The sequence below is a fragment of the Vigna unguiculata genome, chromosome 8, assembly GCF_037176805.1.
Source record: "Vigna unguiculata cultivar grain cowpea cultivar isolate G323 ecotype 2 chromosome 8, ASM3717680v1, whole genome shotgun sequence".
Lineage (NCBI taxonomy): Eukaryota > Viridiplantae > Streptophyta > Magnoliopsida > Fabales > Fabaceae > Vigna > Vigna unguiculata.
Window position 1 is genome coordinate 20334710 of NC_140799.1, and position 20214 is coordinate 20354923.

The 20214-nt window shown below is 38.3% G+C and overlaps 1 protein-coding gene across 1 annotated transcript; it reads left to right on the forward strand.

The window, feature by feature from the left end:
- Positions 1–10816: 10816 nt before the first annotated feature.
- Positions 10817–18290, forward strand: LOC146884215 (uncharacterized). The gene is made up of 3 exons (XM_085665903.1): positions 10817–12148; positions 12203–13112; positions 18076–18290. The coding sequence occupies exons 1-3, from the start codon at positions 10862–10864 to the stop codon at positions 18288–18290; spliced, it is 2412 nt and encodes an 803-aa protein (XP_085522029.1). The 5' UTR covers positions 10817–10861.
- The last annotated feature ends 1924 nt before the right edge of the window (positions 18291–20214 follow it).

Here is a 20214-nt window from a genome sequence, read left to right on the forward strand (position 1 = left end):
TGGCGCATTTGTGTGTTGAGGAAGCTTTACAATGATTGTTGTGAAAAACAACAGTGGGAGTTTTTCAGTTGGGCATATTTATTGACCCTTATTGATGCACAATTTTTGCTGGTAAAAGCGTCACGTTCGTCCGTGTCTCTTTCCTTGAGTTGTTTAGAGATCTACCTTCATATGGCATATGTGATTGGGGAGTTGTTGCTCTTGCACACTTGTATGACTGTTTGGTGATGGTAGCTTTGCAAAGACAAGGCAACTATCGAGATATGTGACTCTTTTATAGGTATACATATCTCTCGTAGTTATATTTTCGTTAATTTTTCATTATTGAAATCCATTTCCCATTTTTTTGTAGAGTTGGATATATGAGCACTTCTTTACTTTAGGAAGGAAGCAATTTCTTGGTAGTTATGGTGAGACCAAACGTTGAGCCGCATGATTTATGGCTGAAAGACAAACTTCCAACCTACATGAGGTCAGGGCCCAACTATATACTTGCTTGATGGTTGTCATATTACATTTCATTATTTTCTTTGGGAGTAAGTAGTGTATTTCTAGACTTCACCTGACTCTTACTCATATCAACAAGCAAAGACTTTTCATTAGACTTTAAGCTACCAACAAAAGGGTGACCAATTAAAGTATGTGACAAATCATGGTTATGATAATCACATATTACCCCTCAACACCCACCCTTCGTCATTAGAAATGAGTTTACCTCTCAATTTAAAAGGACAATCGCATTTTCTTGTGCCATATATACTAAGCTCTACATCAGATTTGTATTTCCTATATTTTCCACCTCTTTCACATATTAACAATACATATGTCTTTCTTCTAGGTTGACCATCATATTTATCGGATCTTACTATGGCAAAAACGAAACCAAGATCATAAGAAACCCATTGAACCAACTTAATTAACTCATTACATGTGGGAAAACTCTGATCAGTTTTAAAGTTAGGTGCATAATCTCCATCGCACATATCATTAATAAAAGAAGAGAAATCTAATATGAAGCTCGAATTTAATTGTGATTCCATAAAACAACTCAAACGTAAATCTTTCCTTTTAGATACCAAGATTGTAATCACCTACACGACGTGATTGTTTTTCTAAATATTATAAATGAATAATATTTAAAAATTACAAAATAAAAAAATATATAATTATATATATAAAAATTAAACGATATTGTTCTAGTAAAGGTGTGAATGAATCTTAGACTGAAGATAAAAGTAAAGGAATATCTTAACCTTTGCAAATAATACTCATGCTAAAATAGTTTTGTCCCTTGGTTGTGGGAGTAGCATTCTTATTTATAAGCAAATTAGTTACAATTTCCATAGATATACATAATCATATATTCTCCAATAATCTAACTAAAAGATAATAAACAGTAAATAATGATAATATCCCCTAATTTGGTTTATATTTACCAAATATGGGAGAGATAACATTTTATTAAGATTCTCCTTTATTTCCTTGAATATTTAGCATATCTCGTTATTCTAGAATGTTCTTTAGCCTTCTAGAGACATCTTTCCATATTGTAGTCCATCTCTTGGCTTCTTGTAGTGACCTCAGCTTTATGGAGACATCCTTCTATGATTTGAATCATCACTTAGCTTCTTACAAACACCTCGACTTTATAGAGACATCCTTCTATGACTTGAACTATCACTTAGCTTCTTATAGAGACCTCAGCTTTATAGAGATATCCTTGGTCTGAGAGGGTACATAGCTCTCTAACTTTTGAGATTCCATTTATGTGTGATGAAAGTGAAAAAGTTGTCCTTTCAAAACCTTTGCGCAGCACTTTCCAAGACTTTATAATCATGACTCCCTACCTACCTGCGCCATGTGTGCCACATCCAACAGCAGTTACAGATTTTGAATAGTGTGATCTCGCTTCACGCGATATTCATATTTTCAATAAGGACAACTCCTCGTTTTCCCTGTTCTTTACTTATTTCCTCTCCAAATGTCTTCACTTTTTTATGCCTCTCTTCTCCAATTTCTTCCTGGTTTTCCTTACAAGGTGATTCCTTTTGCTTTGGCTTCCTTTTTTCATTGCTACTTGGTATAATTGCCCTTATTTTCTTGCCTATTGTCGCATTGTATCTGTTGATCCTCCCTTTTATTGAGTTGCTTCGCATTTCCTTTCCGTGCTATCTGGATTGGATTTCTACTTAGTATTGCACTTTCTGTACAAGGTTTCTGCTTACTGTTGCATTTTTCTGGACTGATTTATTCGGTACCGTTGCATTTTTTCTAGACTAATTTGTTACATTTCATTGCGTTTTTCTATATTGGTTTTTGTGTATTTGTTGTGTTTTTTCGGATTGGTTTTTGCTTATTTGTTGCAATTAGTCTTCGTGTTTTCTGGGCTACTTCTAGTTGAAGATCTTTTTAGCTTTTCTTAGGGTTATCTATTCCAACTTGCTCTGTTCGCTTTTGCTTTTGTCCTTGGGTTTCCTATTGTTGCCTTCCTTCTCTCACAAAATCGTCATATGATCTGTATTACCCTTGAGCCACCCTTGCTCTTAGAAGAGAGTTTTCATCATGACCACTCTTACTAGGGTCAAGGCATTCATACGTCACCAAATCCTTTGTAAGAGTAATGAAAAAGACGTGGTCATTGCTACCTGTGACGCAAATGAACCTATATGTCGAGACGTTCCATACCTCCTCCCAAACAATTCACCTTTATTTACATTACCCTATTTGAGAAGTTTGGATTGCAACTTTCTTTTATTACCTTTTGTAAGATCTACAAAATTTAATTAATTAAATAAATAATTAATTAATAAATGTGGGTGGTGGGAGCCTTTATGGTAGCTAATGTTAATTTGTATGATATGGAAAAGTATTAGCACAAGTGGTTGAGTGTACTTTATGCATGAATGTGAAAGGCCAGAAACCCTAGCGAACAAAGGGGTAGTCAAGAGGGGCTGGAAAAATAGCCATTAATGAACCTTGAATGACAATTAAGTTAGCTTAATGTAAACTTTCGTTTTTCCTCCCCTCATTGCTAATTAAGGCAAAATTAAGTGAGTATTTAGATTGAGAGAGTGGATTTTTGCTAAGGCTGCTATTGGTGCATATTGAGAGAGTGAATCATAATGCAAAGGGAGAGTTGAGAAGGACTCTTGAAGGAGGAATTACAAGCTAAGGCTAATTGAGATCAAGGACTCAAAGATTTGTGCACTTTTGAAGCAATGAATCTAGGTTAGTGGAGCTGGACTCCGTTCATTTTAAATTGTATCGTTTAATTGTATGAATTGCATGTATTATGGATGATTGAATATTGCTTAAGTTACGAAATTGCAAAATTCTTGAAAATTTCTAGAAACCGCCTTGCGAGTCTTCAAGGTTGCCAAACGACTCATCTTAATTCATGTGCGATTCTAGGTTTTTGATGAATGGCCTGGCGGTGATGAACACCCGCTAGGTGACACGAGCCAATTTTGTCTCGATTTTGATGTTTTTGGAGAAAATTAGCTTTAACAGAGTTTAATATTAGATGTATTTGGTTGTTAAATTGTGCAGCGGGTTAAGAGAATTCAATAAATAATGATAGGGATATATTTTAAGGTTTGGCAAGGATTGGAATGTTGCGTCTAGGATTAAAGGAGGCATGAATCACCCTAAGGAAACTAGAATTTCATAAATAAAGTAGTATTAGACCTCCTTGGCAACTTGATTGATGGTTGGATCGTGGAAACACTCAGAGTGATCGATTTTTTAGGGTTGTTGGAATCTTCACAGGTGTTGGAAATTCTAGGAATTTCCCAGAATACTATGCATCGCCTGGCAGTACTGATGGAGCCACCAGGCACCAACGCATTGAATTCTGCACTGCGTGGCTGTGAGATGCAATGAGGGCTTGGAGACTCTATGGTGATATGTTACTTACGCTAATGGAATTAGGAAATTTGGAGTAAGGGAAAATGGAGAATAAAATACGTGGAAGCTATTATGAATTCATCTCTGATTGCATGATAATCGGGAGAAATTGTGATATTAATCATAGTCCAAAATATTAATTAAACCAGTTGTATGAAATGGATTGGCAATAGCACGAGACTTAGGAGTTATGGGTGGCTGAATTAGTCATGGTTCAATTCAAGTAGTAAAAATGTGGTACTATGTGGCAAGATACTAAGAGAGAATATAGTAGGGTGGAAATAGTGATGTACTTATGTTTAGAAGGAAGAGTGCAATGTGGATCAATAATGAATGAAAAGATGAGCATGACTAAATGGAAATTTCATAGGTAAATCAATTAATGAATGGGGTATTTGAAGATGAAGTATGATAGTTGCAATTAGTGTGATAGTGAGTACTGGTGTGGAGCTTGGCGGCGGTACGATAACCGTGAGGCGATGACTGCAATTCTAAAGGGCAACAAGAGCGTTTGACACCTGAAGGTGAGGCTCGTCCTGCCAAGCGATACTTGCAGATACAGTGTGTGCAGAGGCGTTTAGCGCCTGGCGACACGTGTACCCCACCAGGCGTTCTGGAAGCGAGTTTTGCCTGGCGGCTTTGGATCAATGCCAAGCAATAACATAATGGCAGAAGCTTTGTTTTCTTTTGATGTGCGTGATCTACAATGTTGTGGTGATACCTTAAATGTCAGTTTGTAGGATGTTCCTTGAGTTGTGGCTCGGAACGTATCCCTTGAGTTGTGGCTTGGGATAGCGGTTAAACACGTGGCATTCCTTGAGTGATGTCTCAAAATGGCATCTCGTGAGTTGTGGTTCGAGATAGCGGATGAACACAAGGAACTCTTGAGTCGTAGCTCGGGTTGGCAAGTGTTGTCGGTGTGAGTATACGAGTTGTGGCTCATACGGATGGGTCCAGATAGATTGCCCTCCTTAGTATTTGGTTGACGAGTTTGGTAATCTTGGGATGTTACAAATTATGTTCGTATTGGAAACTCCACTTGGTGTTATAGAGTGTGGTCCGTAGTAGGTTTCCCGCACATGTTCGACAAGTTGTGGCTTGTAGGTGTGGCAACAAGACATCTTGAGATATTCACCTAAAGACGTAGAACATGGATGGTGGTGGCCATGTGGTATTGAATCAAAGGATAGAAATCCTTTGATGTGCGAATATGTATGTTTGGATTATATGTGTGTTTTATATTGTAGCTCACCCTATCTGCTTGTGTTTGGCGATGATCGTGTATTGCGTTACACGTGAGCAAATGATGTTGCAGGTGGATCTTGTGAGGCATAGAGCCAAAGTAGGGTAATCTAGGAGAAAAGTTTACCAGAGTTTTTATTATGATTTTGAGTAAACTGTAAACTTTTATATTATTAGATATGAATATTTTACTTGAATTTTATAAGTATGGATTTAAGATTATTTTACGATGAAATAAAGTTTTAAATTTCACGCGTTTTTGGGAAATGGAATTATAATAAATGATGTTTACTTTTTATTTATATTTTATTATTTAAATTAGTAATATCCGATCGTGATGTTACACCTTTGAGAAAGAACTCCTGACTATTCTGAACATCGCTCCTTGCCAACTACATCACAATAGTTGGGCGTTCGTCCGAGCCTTCCATGTCTTGTTCACCCATTACAGTATCACCCCATCGACCAACATGTTTTTGTAACTTTTTCGAGCTAAAGACTTAGGAGGATTTCATTACGCTAACCCCACTGAGAGAATCCAACATCTACTTAGGAGGAGTCTTTAGCTAAAAAAAAATACAAAAACATTATAGTGGAACCCGTTAGATGAAGGTGAAGAAGAGAGCTCCATGGATGGGTGAGGATGGACGGAAGCAAGGTGAAGGATGAAGGTTGTTCTCGGAATTGGAGTGAAAGGTGAGTAATGAATTCTATCTTAGAAAAGATAGAGGAAGGTGGCTAGAGGAGATGATTCAATTCTCTAGCTCAAGTGACTCTCAAAAGGCAATAGGAGTGGAGTACTCTCAACACTAGGCATCTATTGCTTAAGATTCAAGAGTGATTACAATAGCCTAAAATTTAGGCTTTTATATGAAAGTAAATACACATAAGCACTCTTGGCCCTTAGATGAGAAAGGCATTCAATCTTGGCCATGGAAGATGGCTTGGAGAAGGATCAATGCTCACAGCCATTGGATGATGCCTTGGAAAAGGAGGAAGCATTCCTAGCCCTTGGATCCGTGAGGTGTAGGAAGGAATGTTGACTTCCACTTAGTCTACCTTGGACCTTTGGTAGCTCATGGCCACATCTCTTATTGGGCTTAGTCAAGCCCAATTTTAGCAATTCAACTACACATTGTTTGACTTATTATTCTAGAAAACAAGGCCTAACCAATGGGCCAATCTTATTGCTATTCTACTGCTCTTTGATACACCTATTCAAATGTTCACATCTTCTTTGGCCCATATGAAGAGTGTGAGAAGCCCATGTGGATTTGGGCCATCTTGGAAGCCCAAATTTTTGAGCATGACCCTTGTTATTGGTCCTCTTGATGGGCTTGGACTTGAAGGTGTACCTTGGCTTGATGTTGGGCTTGTTGGGGTCACATCACATTGTTTGACTTATTATTCTAGAAAACAAGGCCTAACCAATGGGCCAATCTTATTGCTATTCTACTGCTCTTTGATACACCTATTCAAATGTTCACATCTTCTTTGGCCCATATGAAGAGTGTGAGAAGCCCATGTGGATTTGGGCCATCTTGGAAGCCCAAATAGATCTTTTTGAGCATGACCCTTGTTATTGGTCCTCTTGATGGGCTTGGACTTGAAGGTGTACCTTGGCTTGATGTTGGGCTTGTTGGGGTCACATCACATGTTGGCCGAGGGGGTGATACTACAGTGGGTGCACAAGACCCAGAAGGCTCGGACGAATGCCCAACTATTCGGATGGAGCTGGCATGGGCGATGTTCATAATGGTTAGGAGTTCTTTCTCAAAGGTATTAAAAGAAAGTCGCAATTGTGGCTTCTCAAACAGGGTAATGTACATAAAGGTGAATTTTTGGGGAGGAGGTATGGAATTGTCTCGACATATGGGTTAATCCACATCATAGGTAGCAACTACCACATCTTTCTCATTGCTCTTACAAAGGGTTTGCTGACATCTGAATGCCCCGACCCTAGTAAGAGTGGTTATGGATGAAAACTCTCTCCTAAGAGCAAGGGTGGCCTAGGGGTAATACGGATCATATGACGACATTATGAGAGAAGGAAGGAAATAATAGGAAACCCAAGGAAAACAACAAAAGCAAACAAAGCAAGTTGGAATGGATGGCCTTAAGAAAAGCTAAAACAAATCTTCAACCAGAACAAGCTCATGAAATAGGAAGACAAATCGCAACAAATACACAAAAACCAATCGAGAAAAATAAAAAAATATGCAAAAACGCAACATATGCAAAATATCAATAAAAAAAACACCACAATAAGCAGAAATCCAGTACAGAAAGTGCAATACTAAGCAGAAATCTAGTCCAGAAAGCACAGAAAGGATATGCAAAAAAAATCAATAAAAGAGACGATTAACAGATACAAGGCGGCAATAGGCAAAAAAAAAAGGCAATTACACCAAGTAGCAATGAATAAAGGAAGCCAGAGTGAAAGGATTCAACTTCCAAGGAAAAGTAAGGAGAAATTCGAGAAGAGAAAATCCAACAAATAATGGAGAAAGATGGAGAAGAAATGAGTAAAGAACAGGTAAAACGAGGAGATGGCCTTCTTAAAAATAAGAAGATCGCGTGAAGCCAGATCACACTATTCAAAATTTGTATTTGCCATTGGTACATATGGCGTGGGTAGGTAGGGAGTCATGATTATAAGTCTTGGAAAGTGGTGTGTGCAAGTTTTTGAAAGGACAACTTTCTCACTTCCAACACATAGAAATGGAAGCTCGAAAGTTGGAAAGTTGTGTGCCCTCCTGGATTAATTAGGATTTGTGATTATTGGATTTATTGAGTAAGTTTGGTAAAAGTGGCGTAAAAATTGATTTTAGTTGCATAAAATATTATTGGATATTCTAACGTTTGTTGATGCAGCTGGAATTTATTTTTGGTCAATTAATAGTGTGATTTTAAAATATTCAAAGTTACAAAATAAGTCCAAAATCAAGAAATTCTGAAAAAGAATAAATCAGGAGCTAAATGCACCCCTAGTTTTTATTTGCACACTCCTTGCTCAAGTGGACCACAAAAACCTGTTCTGCACCCCCAGTTTTCACTAAGTTGCACCCCTTCTACCACTTAAACTCCACTCAACCAGATCATGCCATGTGGCAATCCCCACCTTTTAAGATTAGCCAACCATAAGCCGCCACGTGTCATAATCCCCACCTCACCAAATTAACCAATCAGATTCTGCCACGTCATCATCTTCATCTCCCCAAACCCTAACCCTAATTTTCTCCTCTCCTTCCATCACCATGGCAGCCGCCGCCGCCACCCTAGCCACCAATCTCGCCGCCGGCCACCGCGACGCATCACCTGCAGCGCGCATCCACCACGACCACCACGCCGCTGCAACAGATCCGCCACTGTTCCGTCATCACCTCGCCGGCGACGCACCAGAAACCACGGCAGCAACCATCTTCAACCTCCATCTTCAACCTCCTCACCTCGCCGGCGACGTACCATCAACACCGTGATAGCGCCACCATCTTCCTCCATTCGCGCAGCCTCCACCTTCAGATTCACGGCCACCGCGAGATCTTCACGTTCTCTGCACCTCACGCAGCAGCCATGGCTGCACCAGTTCCGCCACCACCAACAACGCAAGCTCCGCCGCACCACGCACCACCATCTGAGCGAACCAGCACCGCGACGCGTCACCACCACGCACCACCAGAGGAGAAGAGAAGCTGCAGCAGTGCCGCCACGCTCGCCGGAGAAGAAGCCGGAGCAGCCGCCGTCAGCCGCGCAGCCAAGGAGAAGAGTGTGAGAGTGAAACCCTAATTCTGGAGAGAGAATCTGCACTGCCACGTGTCAGCATCTGATAGGCAGTCAACTGGTCAAACTCTGGTCAAATTCTGGTCAATTTTGTAAAAATGCTTAAATAAGAGGGGCAGAATTGGAAATTGGACAGAAATTGAGTTGCTAATTAATTAAATAAAAATGAAAGAATTTAGCAACTGACAGATAAAGCCCAAAGTCCAGTTGAAGCCTATATAAAGAGACTTAAGGGAGCAGAAACGGGGACTTACAATTTTTACAACTCACAGCTTAGACACTTAGAACTCTCTGGTTTTGGCAGATACCGTCTCCACCACATCTCTCATTCTCTTCTTTTATTTTCTTTCCTTCATCATATTATCATGTATTCCATCAAAGCCATGGAGGGCTAAGCTTTTAAGGGTTGATTCCACTGTAATTTCTTAAATGGATTCTGAGGTTAGATGAATTTATATGTTTTGTTATTTTAATTATTGTTGTGGTTTTTGTTTATCTATGTCCTTTGCTTCTTAATCGAATAGAAAATAATGATTTTAAATCTACATTCATGCTAATCATATGAGTTAAAAGGTTTTTAAATTAAATTGAGACTTTACTTTGATTTTGTTTAGAAACTTTCATTTGATTAAATAAGTTTTTGCCAATAATTAAGACTTTAATTTGATTAGAGGTAATTACTTTAACTAAAATTAGTCAAGACTTTACTTTGATTAATTAAGTTTTCTATTTGGTAAAGAAACAAAGGAATAAACATGATTAGGCATAGTAAAATTAATTGAGACTGTACTTTGATTGAATTTACTATGGACAATCTAATAATTCTCACTTTTAATTGAGACTGTACTTTGATTAAAAGTGAGGATGCCAACAAATGAATTGAGTCTTTACATTGATTTATTTGTAAATCAACAACAATAATTAATTTAACAATAATCTCTAGATAACCAATGAAGAATCTTATTTAGAAAAAGCAGTGGAATTGACCTATTTACTATTACTGTGTTTACAATCTTCCGTGTCATTTTCTTTGCATATCAAATTCTCCCTATTTTTATAGTTGCTAGTTTTAAATTGCATTTTTGAGAATCAAATATTTGAGATCAATTCCGTATTCGTTGTGAGACGACTCAGGGTTATCTTAACCCTAACTATTTTCTTCACTACAAACTGGCAATACTGAAGTTGCTAAAGTAGTGGTAATTTGATCGCCTAACGACAGCGATATCAAATTTGGCGCCGTTGCCGGGGAGTACGGTTAGTATTTCTTTTATTTTGATTCTGTTTTTATTTATTTATTTTATTTTATTTTATTTTATTTTATTTTATTTTTTATTTTTATTTATTTTTATTAATTTTACGCATATACGTTTGATATTGTTTGTTATTTTGTAGTCTTTAGTTTTCTGTTAATATACTCCAAGCAAATTTCTATTTTTGTTTTGATTAAGAATTTCTTTTAAGAAATTTTTGAGACTAGTTTGGAAAACTCTGTCTAGGAAATACTAGGTATTTAAGTTGTCCATTGTGACGCACCTCTCTTTCCTGGGAGTAGACCCAACGACAGCTTAACTTATTTCTTTCTTGAAATCTTTTTCCAAAACAAGAATAGGAAGAAAAAAAAACACACAGGGAAACACTTTCAGGTGGACTTGCATAGTGCATGACTCGGGCCAATCCGGGTCAATTTTATCAACTTGATTCAGAACTTGAAAGGAACTTGCGTAAATCACGTAGGAGACTTGATCTCAGGTGTTCTACTGAAGGAGCACCATCATCATCTGAACCTACCACTGAAAGTGTACCACTAGAATCACCTCCGGTGATTAACATATCTTCTGATCCATCACCTGAACCAGAAATTCAAGAAGATAGAATGGAAGAAAGAACAATAAGAGAGTTGGCTTCACCGGATGCAGCAATTACACAAAACATGTGCATCCAATATCCAGATGGAGAATGTGAGCTTAAGTCTGGGTTAATCCATCTTTTACCCAAATTCCATGGATTAGCAGGAGAAGACCCATACCATCACTTGAAGGAATTTCATGTTGTTTGTTCATCCATGAGACCTACAACAGTGACAGAGGAACATATCAAGCTTAAGGCTTTTCCATTCTCATTGCAAGATGCCGCTAAGAATTGGTTATACTGCCTTCCGCCAGGATCCATCAATACCTGGGAGACTCTGAAAAGATTATTTCTGGAAAAGTTTTTTCCAGCATCTAGAGTTGCTGCTATTCGCAAAGATATTTATGGGATAAGGCAACAAGAAAGAGAAAGTCTTCACGAGTATTGGGAAAGATTCAAAAAGTTATGTGCTTCATGTCCTCATCACCAAATAAACGAGCATCTCCTCATTCAATACTTTTATGAGGGATTGAGTATCATGGATAGACAAATGATAGATGCTGCAAGTGGAGGGTCATTGGTGGACAAAACACCAACAAATGCAAGACAATTGATTGAAACTATGGCGTCGAACCATCAACAATTTTCCACAAGGAGTAATTCTATAACTCTATTGAAGGGAACCCATGGAGTAGAAGCTTCATATGTTGCAGATCACAAGAAATTAGAAGGGAAGTTGGATGACTTAGCAGCCATGGTAAGGACCTTGACAGACTTACAGAAAAAGCCTATCCCTTCTACTTTATGTGGAATTTGTGCTTCTACTAATCATCCTACAGAGGCTTGTTCTATGTTAAAAGAGACAGGGACGTTAGATAATGAACAACCTCAGGCATATGCTGCAAACATCTATGGCAATAATAGACCAACTTGGCAGCAATACAACCTTGATTTGTCCTCCAACAAGTACAACCCAGATTGGAGGGAATATCCCAGCCAAAAATGGGGAAATCAACAGCCTCAACACCAACAAGTCTATGTTCCACCTCAACAGAGGCAACAACCACAACCAGCTGCAACCTCTGGTGATTCAAACATGGAGGCAATGATGAAAATGATGGCTGACATGATGAAGGGACAAATCAATGAGTTGAAACAAACAATGGAAGCAACCAATCAGAATTTGCAAAATCAGATTGGACAAATGGCAAATGAGTTAAATCAGATGAAGTCTCAACAAGGCTCAAGCAATTTGCCTGCACAAACTGTAATCAACCCGCGAAATGTAAGTGCTATTACTTTAAGATCGGGTAAGCAAATACAAGGTCTTGGGGATGCCCAAGAAGATGAAGATAAGGACAATGAAGTTGTACCTAATGATGAAAGAGGAAGATCAGATGAAGCAACACTAGCAACATCTGAGATGCCTGCACCCAGTGATAACTCCAGGTTGGTATCCCCTAATACTTCCTCTGAAAATCCTTCTCCTTATTCTCCTCTTCCTCCCTATCCAAACCGTTTGAAACCAAAAACTAAAAAGATGGAGGAGTTAGACAAAGAAATCCTGAATACTTTCAAGAAAGTGGAGATAAACATTCCTTTGTTGGATGCTGTGAGACAAATTCCTAAATACGCCAAGTTTCTCAAAGAATTATGTACACATAAAAGGCGTATTATGGACAAAGAGGTAGTGAACATGGGAAGAAACGTCTCTAGCTTAATCAAGAAGCCTGCAGTCAGAATGCCGCAAAAGTGTAAGGATCCAGGTATGTTTTCTGTTCCCTGCATTATAGGTAGTACTAAGTTTGACAATGCTATGTTAGATTTAGGAGCTTCTATTAATGTAATGCCTTTATCTGTTTTTACTTCACTTCATCTTGGACCTCTTAAGTCTACTGGTGTGGTCATTCAATTGGCCAACCGTAGCACAGTTAACCCTGCAGGTGTGCTAGAAGATGTGCTTGTCCGTGTGGACAAGTTAATTTTTCCTGCAGATTTCTACATCTTGGATATAAAGGATGATGAAGGAATGAGTTCAACCACAATCATCTTGGGAAGACCATTCATGATGACAGCACGTACCAAGATAGACGTGCATGCAGGATCCTTGACTATGGAGATAGGAGATGAGAAGGTGCAGTTCAACGTGCTAGAAGCCATGAAGCACCCAATTGAAGACCATTCTTTGTTTTGCATTGATTTATTGAGTAATGTAGTGAACAATTATGCTTTTGGACTTTTGGATGTTTTATCTGGTTTTTCTTCTTCTTTGGATTTTTCTTTTTCGAATATTTCGGGCTCAATTTTAGACGAAAGAGAAAATTGTAAAACAGGTGATGTTGAGGACGCGGTGTCACTATTTGATACCTCTGTGGCGTCCAAGTGTGATGCTAAGGTGGCTGAAATTACCTTAGGCAGTAAAATGTTGCCATCTGTGGAACAGCCACCCACTTTGGAGTTGAAACCTTTACCATCTCATTTGAAATATGTTTATCATGAGAGGGATGGGAAACTCCCTGTTATTATATCTGCCTTGCTTACTGATGAGCAGGAACAAAAGCTATTGCAGGTTATCAAAGATCACAAGCGAGCAATAGGCTGGACTTTGGCAGATATTCCTGGTATTAGTCCTTCTTTCTGCATGCACAGAATACTCTTGGAGGAGGATGCTAAGCTAGTGAGGCAACCTCAGAGGAGACTGAATCCTCAACTGATGGAGGTTGTGAAGAAAGAAGTCACCAAGTTGCTACAAGCAGGTATTATATATCCCATTTCTGACAGCACTTGGGTGAGTCTTGTACATGTGGTCCCCAAGAAATCTGGGATCACCGTGGTCAAGAATGAGAAGAACGAGTTGATTCCTACTCGTATTCAGAATAGCTGGAGGGTCTGTATTGATTATAGAAGACTAAACCAGGCCACCAGGAAGGACCACTTTCCTTTACCATTCATGGACCAGATGTTAGATCGATTGGCAGGTAAGTCTCATTACTGTTTTCTTGATGGATTCTCTGGGTATTTTCAGATTTGTATTGCCCTAGAGGATCAACATAAGACTACTTTTACTTGTCCCTTCGGTACATATGCTTATAGGAAAATGCCATTTGGCCTTTGCAATGCTCCTGGAACATTTCAACGATGTATGATGAGTATTTTTACAGATTTGTTGGAGCATTGTATTGAGGTTTTTATGGATGATTTTAGTGTATATGGTTCATCTTTTGATCACTGCTTGTCTAATCTTGCTAGAGTCTTGGAGAGATGTGAAAAAACTAACCTTGTTCTAAATTTTGAAAAATGTCATTTTATGGTAGAACAAGATATAGTTTTAGGTCACGTTGTTTCCAAGAATGGTATATCTGTAGATCCTACTAAAATAGATATTATTTCACAATTGCCTTACCCCTCTTCTGTGAAAGAGGTTCGATCTTTTCTTGGACATGCAGGATTTTACAGGAGGTTTATCAAGGACTTCAGCAAGATAGCCAACCCTCTCTCCAACTTGTTGCAAAAGGATATAGTATTTGACTTTGGAGAGAGGTGCAAAGATGCGTTTGATACATTGAAAAAGGCGCTTACCACCACTCCTATCATCCAGCCACCTGACTGGACATTACCATTCGAGTTGATGTGTGATGCATCAAACTTTGCAGTAGGAGCGGTGCTTGCACAAAAAGATGGGAAGCTATCACATGTGATATATTATGCTTCCAGAACGTTGGACACAACGCAGGCTAACTACACCACGACTGAGAAGGAATTATTGGCTGTTGTGTTTGCCTTAGACAAATTCAGACCGTATATACTTGGTTCCAAGGTAATTGTTTATACTGATCATGCAGCATTAAAATTCCTTCTGAAGAAAGCAGATTCGAAACCAAGGTTGATCAGATGGATGCTACTGCTCCAAGAGTTTGACATTGAGATTCTAGACAGAAGTGGAGCACATAACTTAGTAGCCGATCATCTTAGCAGGATTGAAAATGGAGAAGATAACATTCCTATTAAGGATGACTTTCCTGATGAAGTCCTCCTAGCATTGACTGCTGTGAAAGGTATGTTTCCTGAACCTTGGTTTGCTGACATTGTTAATTATTTGGTTGTTTCTGCTATTCCTCCTTCCTTCTCCAAATATGAAAGAATCAAGCTAAAAAGTGAGGCAAAGTACTATATCTGGGAAGACCCAATCTTATGGCGCATTGGTAGTGACCAAGTCATAAGGAGGTGTGTTCCAGATATCGAGATACCTCATGTGCTTGAGTTCTGTCATTCATCTCCTTTTGGTGGACATTATGGCACACAAAGAACAGGTAGGAAGGTGTTGGATTGTGGATTATATTGGCCTACTATTTTTAAAGATGCACAGAGGGTATATGAAAATTGTAAGCAGTGCCAAAGGGCAGCAAGATCCATTACAAGAAGGGATGAAATGCCTCAACAACCCATGCTGTATTGTGAGGTATTTGATATTTGGGGTATTGATTTTATGGGTCCTTTTCCTCCTTCTTTTGGGTTTTCTTATATTTTGCTTGCTGTAGACTATGTCTCCAAATGGGTGGAAGCCATAGCTACAAGGACTAATGATTCTCGAGTTGTTATGAGTTTTGTCAGGTCTAACATTTTCTGCAGATTTGGGATACCACGAGCCATCATCAGTGACCAGGGGACTCATTCTGTAATAGGCTACTTGAGAACATGTTGAAGAAGTATGGGGTGACACATCGCATTGCTACACCATATCACCCCCAAACTAATGGACAAGCGGAGATCTCTAACAGAGAGATTAAAAAGATACTAGAGAAAGTAGTGAAGCCTAGTCGAAAGGATTGGGCCACAAGATTGGATGAAGCACTTTGGGCACACAGGACAGCCTACAAAACACCTATAGGTATGTCACCTTTCAGGGTGGTTTTTGGAAAGGCTTGTCATCTACCTGTGGAGATTGAACATCGGGCCTATTGGGCCGTGAAAGCATGCAACTTGGATTTGGAAGAAGCAGGAAATGAGCGAAAACTTCAGTTGCAAGAACTAGAGGAGATTAGGCTTGCAGCCTATGAAAATTCAAAGTTCTACAAAGAGAAAACCAAGAAGTTCCATGACCAAAAGCTTGTGGCTAGAAAGGATTTCAAGGTAGGCCAGAAGGTGTTACTATACAAATCCAAGCTTGGTCACATGAGTGGTAAGTTGCGCTCTACTTGGGAAGGACCATACATTGTTACAGAAGTCTTCCCTTATGGAGCAGTGGAGATCAAGGAAGAATCTTCAGCAAGAACTTTTAAAGTTAATGGGCATCGTCTTCGGATATTCAATGAAAATCAAGATATGCTGAACAAGACGATGGATGGGATGAACTTGACTTCTCCCTCATACCTTCCACCTTGAGGAGGTAAGTACACTTCATACTTTTTCTTTGCATTTTATACATATTGAATACATTGAGGACAATGCATGGATAAAGTGTGGGGGTGTGGGGAGATTTCCCCCTTTTCTGTTTTCGTTTTCTATTTGTTTTGTTTTTCCTTTTCTAATTTTGTTTTCTGCTTGTTTTTATTTAAAAAAAAAGTTTTTGCTTTCAATAAAACATATTGACATTGGATTTTTGGATTTGATTTACTAATTGGAACGGTCATAATTCTGGGAAAATAAAAGTCATGTGCTATGAGTGGATTGTTTTCTGTGATTTACTTGATTGAGTTGATTTGAGAGTTTCTGGAATAAATCTTTTGTGAAAGAGTTTTTGACCTTGTGAGTTTTGAGCTTTATTGTAAGGATGAACTACCATGTGTCATTCCTATTTTTCTTGTGTGATTTGCTCATGTCTTGTTGGTACTCAAATGTTTAGCTTGATTCTGTTGTTTTGCATCTTAGGTGAACATGCATGATTTGATATGACTGAGGCATTTCTTGTTTTAGCTACTTGGCCAAATAAGCTAACCATGACATTGATCCATTGGTAGCCCCTTGAGCTTAAACCTCTTTTTCTTGTTTTGAGCATATTGTTAAACTTTAAAAAGAAAAAAGACCATGTTTGTCCTTAGGGAGAAAGAAGGAGCTAGTGGATTATGTTGAGATTGGTTGAGGAATAAAGTGTGGGGGTGTGTATTTCCCCCACAAAGTTGTAAAAATGGCAAAAGGGAAAATAATTGTTGATGATAGAGTGTTGTAATGAAAAATGATTGCTGTCTGAAAAAGAGCAACAAAGGATAAAAGAAAAAAAAATTGTTTTTGAAACTATGCTCCATAAATCTTTCTTCCTTACTATTTCAAAAACACACAAATCCTAAAGTTTTTCCTACCTTTGCCTTGGCCTCATTATAACCTGTGAAAAGTCCTCATGATTTTTGAATGCATGTTTTCTGAAAGCTGTGAATATTAGAGTCTTGCTAAGCATTGAGAGTGTTTACTTGCATGGGTATTTTGAGTGAAAACACAAGCCAAGACACTTGAGCGAATCTTGGTGAGAAAATATATATTTAACTTGAGTGTTTCTCTTTCATATTTGATTATCTTGTAAACTCAAAAGATTAACTCATGTGTGAAAAACAGAATCTCATCCATTTGTTTGTGCATGACAACATGATTTCTAGAAGATTGATCTATTTCCATTGGTATTCATTTTTTTAATCCACTGAAAATATGGAATAAAAGACCTCAGAAAAAAGTTTTGAAATTGTTCAATTTTGCCCAGGAGTGCAAAAGGATAAGTGTGGGTGTGTGATGAGTTCAAATTTTTGCCCTCATTTAATATTTAAATTTGGGGATTTAATTGAACTTTCTGTGCTTAAACATTGATTTAATTAGGATTTGTGATTATTGGATTTATTGAGTAAGTTTGGTAAAAGTGGCGTAAAAATTGATTTTAGTTGCATAAAATATTATTGGATATTCTAACGTTTGTTGATGCAGCTGGAATTTATTTTTGGTCAATTAATAGTGTGATTTTAAAATATTCAAAGTTACAAAATAAGTCCAAAATCAAGAAATTCTGAAAAAGAATAAATCAGGAGCTAAATGCACCCCTAGTTTTTATTTGCACACTCCTTGCTCAAGTGGACCACAAAAACCTGTTCTGCACCCCCAGTTTTCACTAAGTTGCACCCCTTCTACCACTTAAACTCCACTCAACCAGATCATGCCATGTGGCAATCCCCACCTTTTAAGATTAGCCAACCATAAGCCGCCACGTGTCATAATCCCCACCTCACCAAATTAACCAATCAGATTCTGCCACGTCATCATCTTCATCTCCCCAAACCCTAACCCTAATTTTCTCCTCTCCTTCCATCACCATGGCAGCCGCCGCCGCCACCCTAGCCACCAATCTCGCCGCCGGCCACCGCGACGCATCACCTGCAGCGCGCATCCACCACGACCACCACGCCGCTGCAACAGATCCGCCACTGTTCCGTCATCACCTCGCCGGCGACGCACCAGAAACCACGGCAGCAACCATCTTCAACCTCCATCTTCAACCTCCTCACCTCGCCGGCGACGTACCATCAACACCGTGATAGCGCCACCATCTTCCTCCATTCGCGCAGCCTCCACCTTCAGATTCACGGCCACCGCGAGATCTTCACGTTCTCTGCACCTCACGCAGCAGCCATGGCTGCACCAGTTCCGCCACCACCAACAACGCAAGCTCCGCCGCACCACGCACCACCATCTGAGCGAACCAGCACCGCGACGCGTCACCACCACGCACCACCAGAGGAGAAGAGAAGCTGCAGCAGTGCCGCCACGCTCGCCGGAGAAGAAGCCGGAGCAGCCGACGTCAGCCGCGCAGCCAAGGAGAAGAGTGTGAGAGTGAAACCCTAATTCTGGAGAGAGAATCTGCACTGCCACGTGTCAGCATCTGATAGGCAGTCAACTGGTCAAACTCTGGTCAAATTCTGGTCAATTTTGTAAAAATGCTTAAATAAGAGGGGCAGAATTGGAAATTGGACAGAAATTGAGTTGCTAATTAATTAAATAAAAATGAAAGAATTTAGCAACTGACAGATAAAGCCCAAAGTCCAGTTGAAGCCTATATAAAGAGACTTAAGGGAGCAGAAACGGGGACTTTCAATTTTTACAACTCACAGCTTAGACACTTAGAACTCTCTGGTTTTGGCAGATACCGTCTCCACCACATCTCTCATTCTCTTCTTTTATTTTCTTTCCTTCATCATATTATCATGTATTCCATCAAAGCCATGGAGGGCTAAGCTTTTAAGGGTTGATTCCACTGTAATTTCTTAAATGGATTCTGAGGTTAGATGAATTTATATGTTTTGTTATTTTAATTATTGTTGTGGTTTTTGTTTATCTATGTCCTTTGCTTCTTAATCGAATAGAAAATAATGATTTTAAATCTACATTCATGCTAATCATATGAGTTAAAAGGTTTTTAAATTAAATTGAGACTTTACTTTGATTTTGTTTAGAAACTTTCATTTGATTAAATAAGTTTTTGCCAATAATTAAGACTTTAATTTGATTAGAGGTAATTACTTTAACTAAAATTAGTCAAGACTTTACTTTGATTAATTAAGTTTTCTATTTGGTAAAGAAACAAAGGAATAAACATGATTAGGCATAGTAAAATTAATTGAGACTGTACTTTGATTGAATTTACTATGGACAATCTAATAATTCTCACTTTTAATTGAGACTGTACTTTGATTAAAAGTGAGGATGCCAACAAATGAATTGAGTCTTTACATTGATTTATTTGTAAATCAACAACAATAATTAATTTAACAATAATCTCTAGATAACCAATGAAGAATCTTATTTAGAAAAAGCAGTGGAATTGACCTATTTACTATTACTGTGTTTACAATCTTCCGTGTCATTTTCTTTGCATATCAAAACCTCCCTATTTTTATAGTTGCTAGTTTTAAATTGCATTTTTGAGAATCAAATATTTGAGATCAATTCCGTATTCGTTGTGAGACGACTCAGGGTTATCTTAACCCTAACTATTTTCTTCACTACAAACTGGCAATACTGAAGTTGCTAAAGTAGTGGTAATTTGATCGCCTAACGACAGCGATATCAAATTTGGCGCCGTTGCCGGGGAGTACGGTTAGTATTTCTTTTATTTTGATTCTGTTTTTATTTATTTATTTTATTTTATTTTATTTTATTTTATTTTATTTTTTATTTTTATTTATTTTTATTAATTTTACGCATATACGTTTGATATTGTTTGTTATTTTGTAGTCTTTAGTTTTCTGTTAATATACTCCAAGCAAATTTCTATTTTTGTTTTGATTAAGAATTTCTTTTAAGAAATTTTTGAGACTAGTTTGGAAAACTCTGTCTAGGAAATACTAGGTATTTAAGTTGTCCATTGTGACGCACCTCTCTTTCCTGGGAGTAGACCCAACGACAGCTTAACTTATTTCTTTCTTGAAATCTTTTTCCAAAACAAGAATAGGAAGAAAAAAA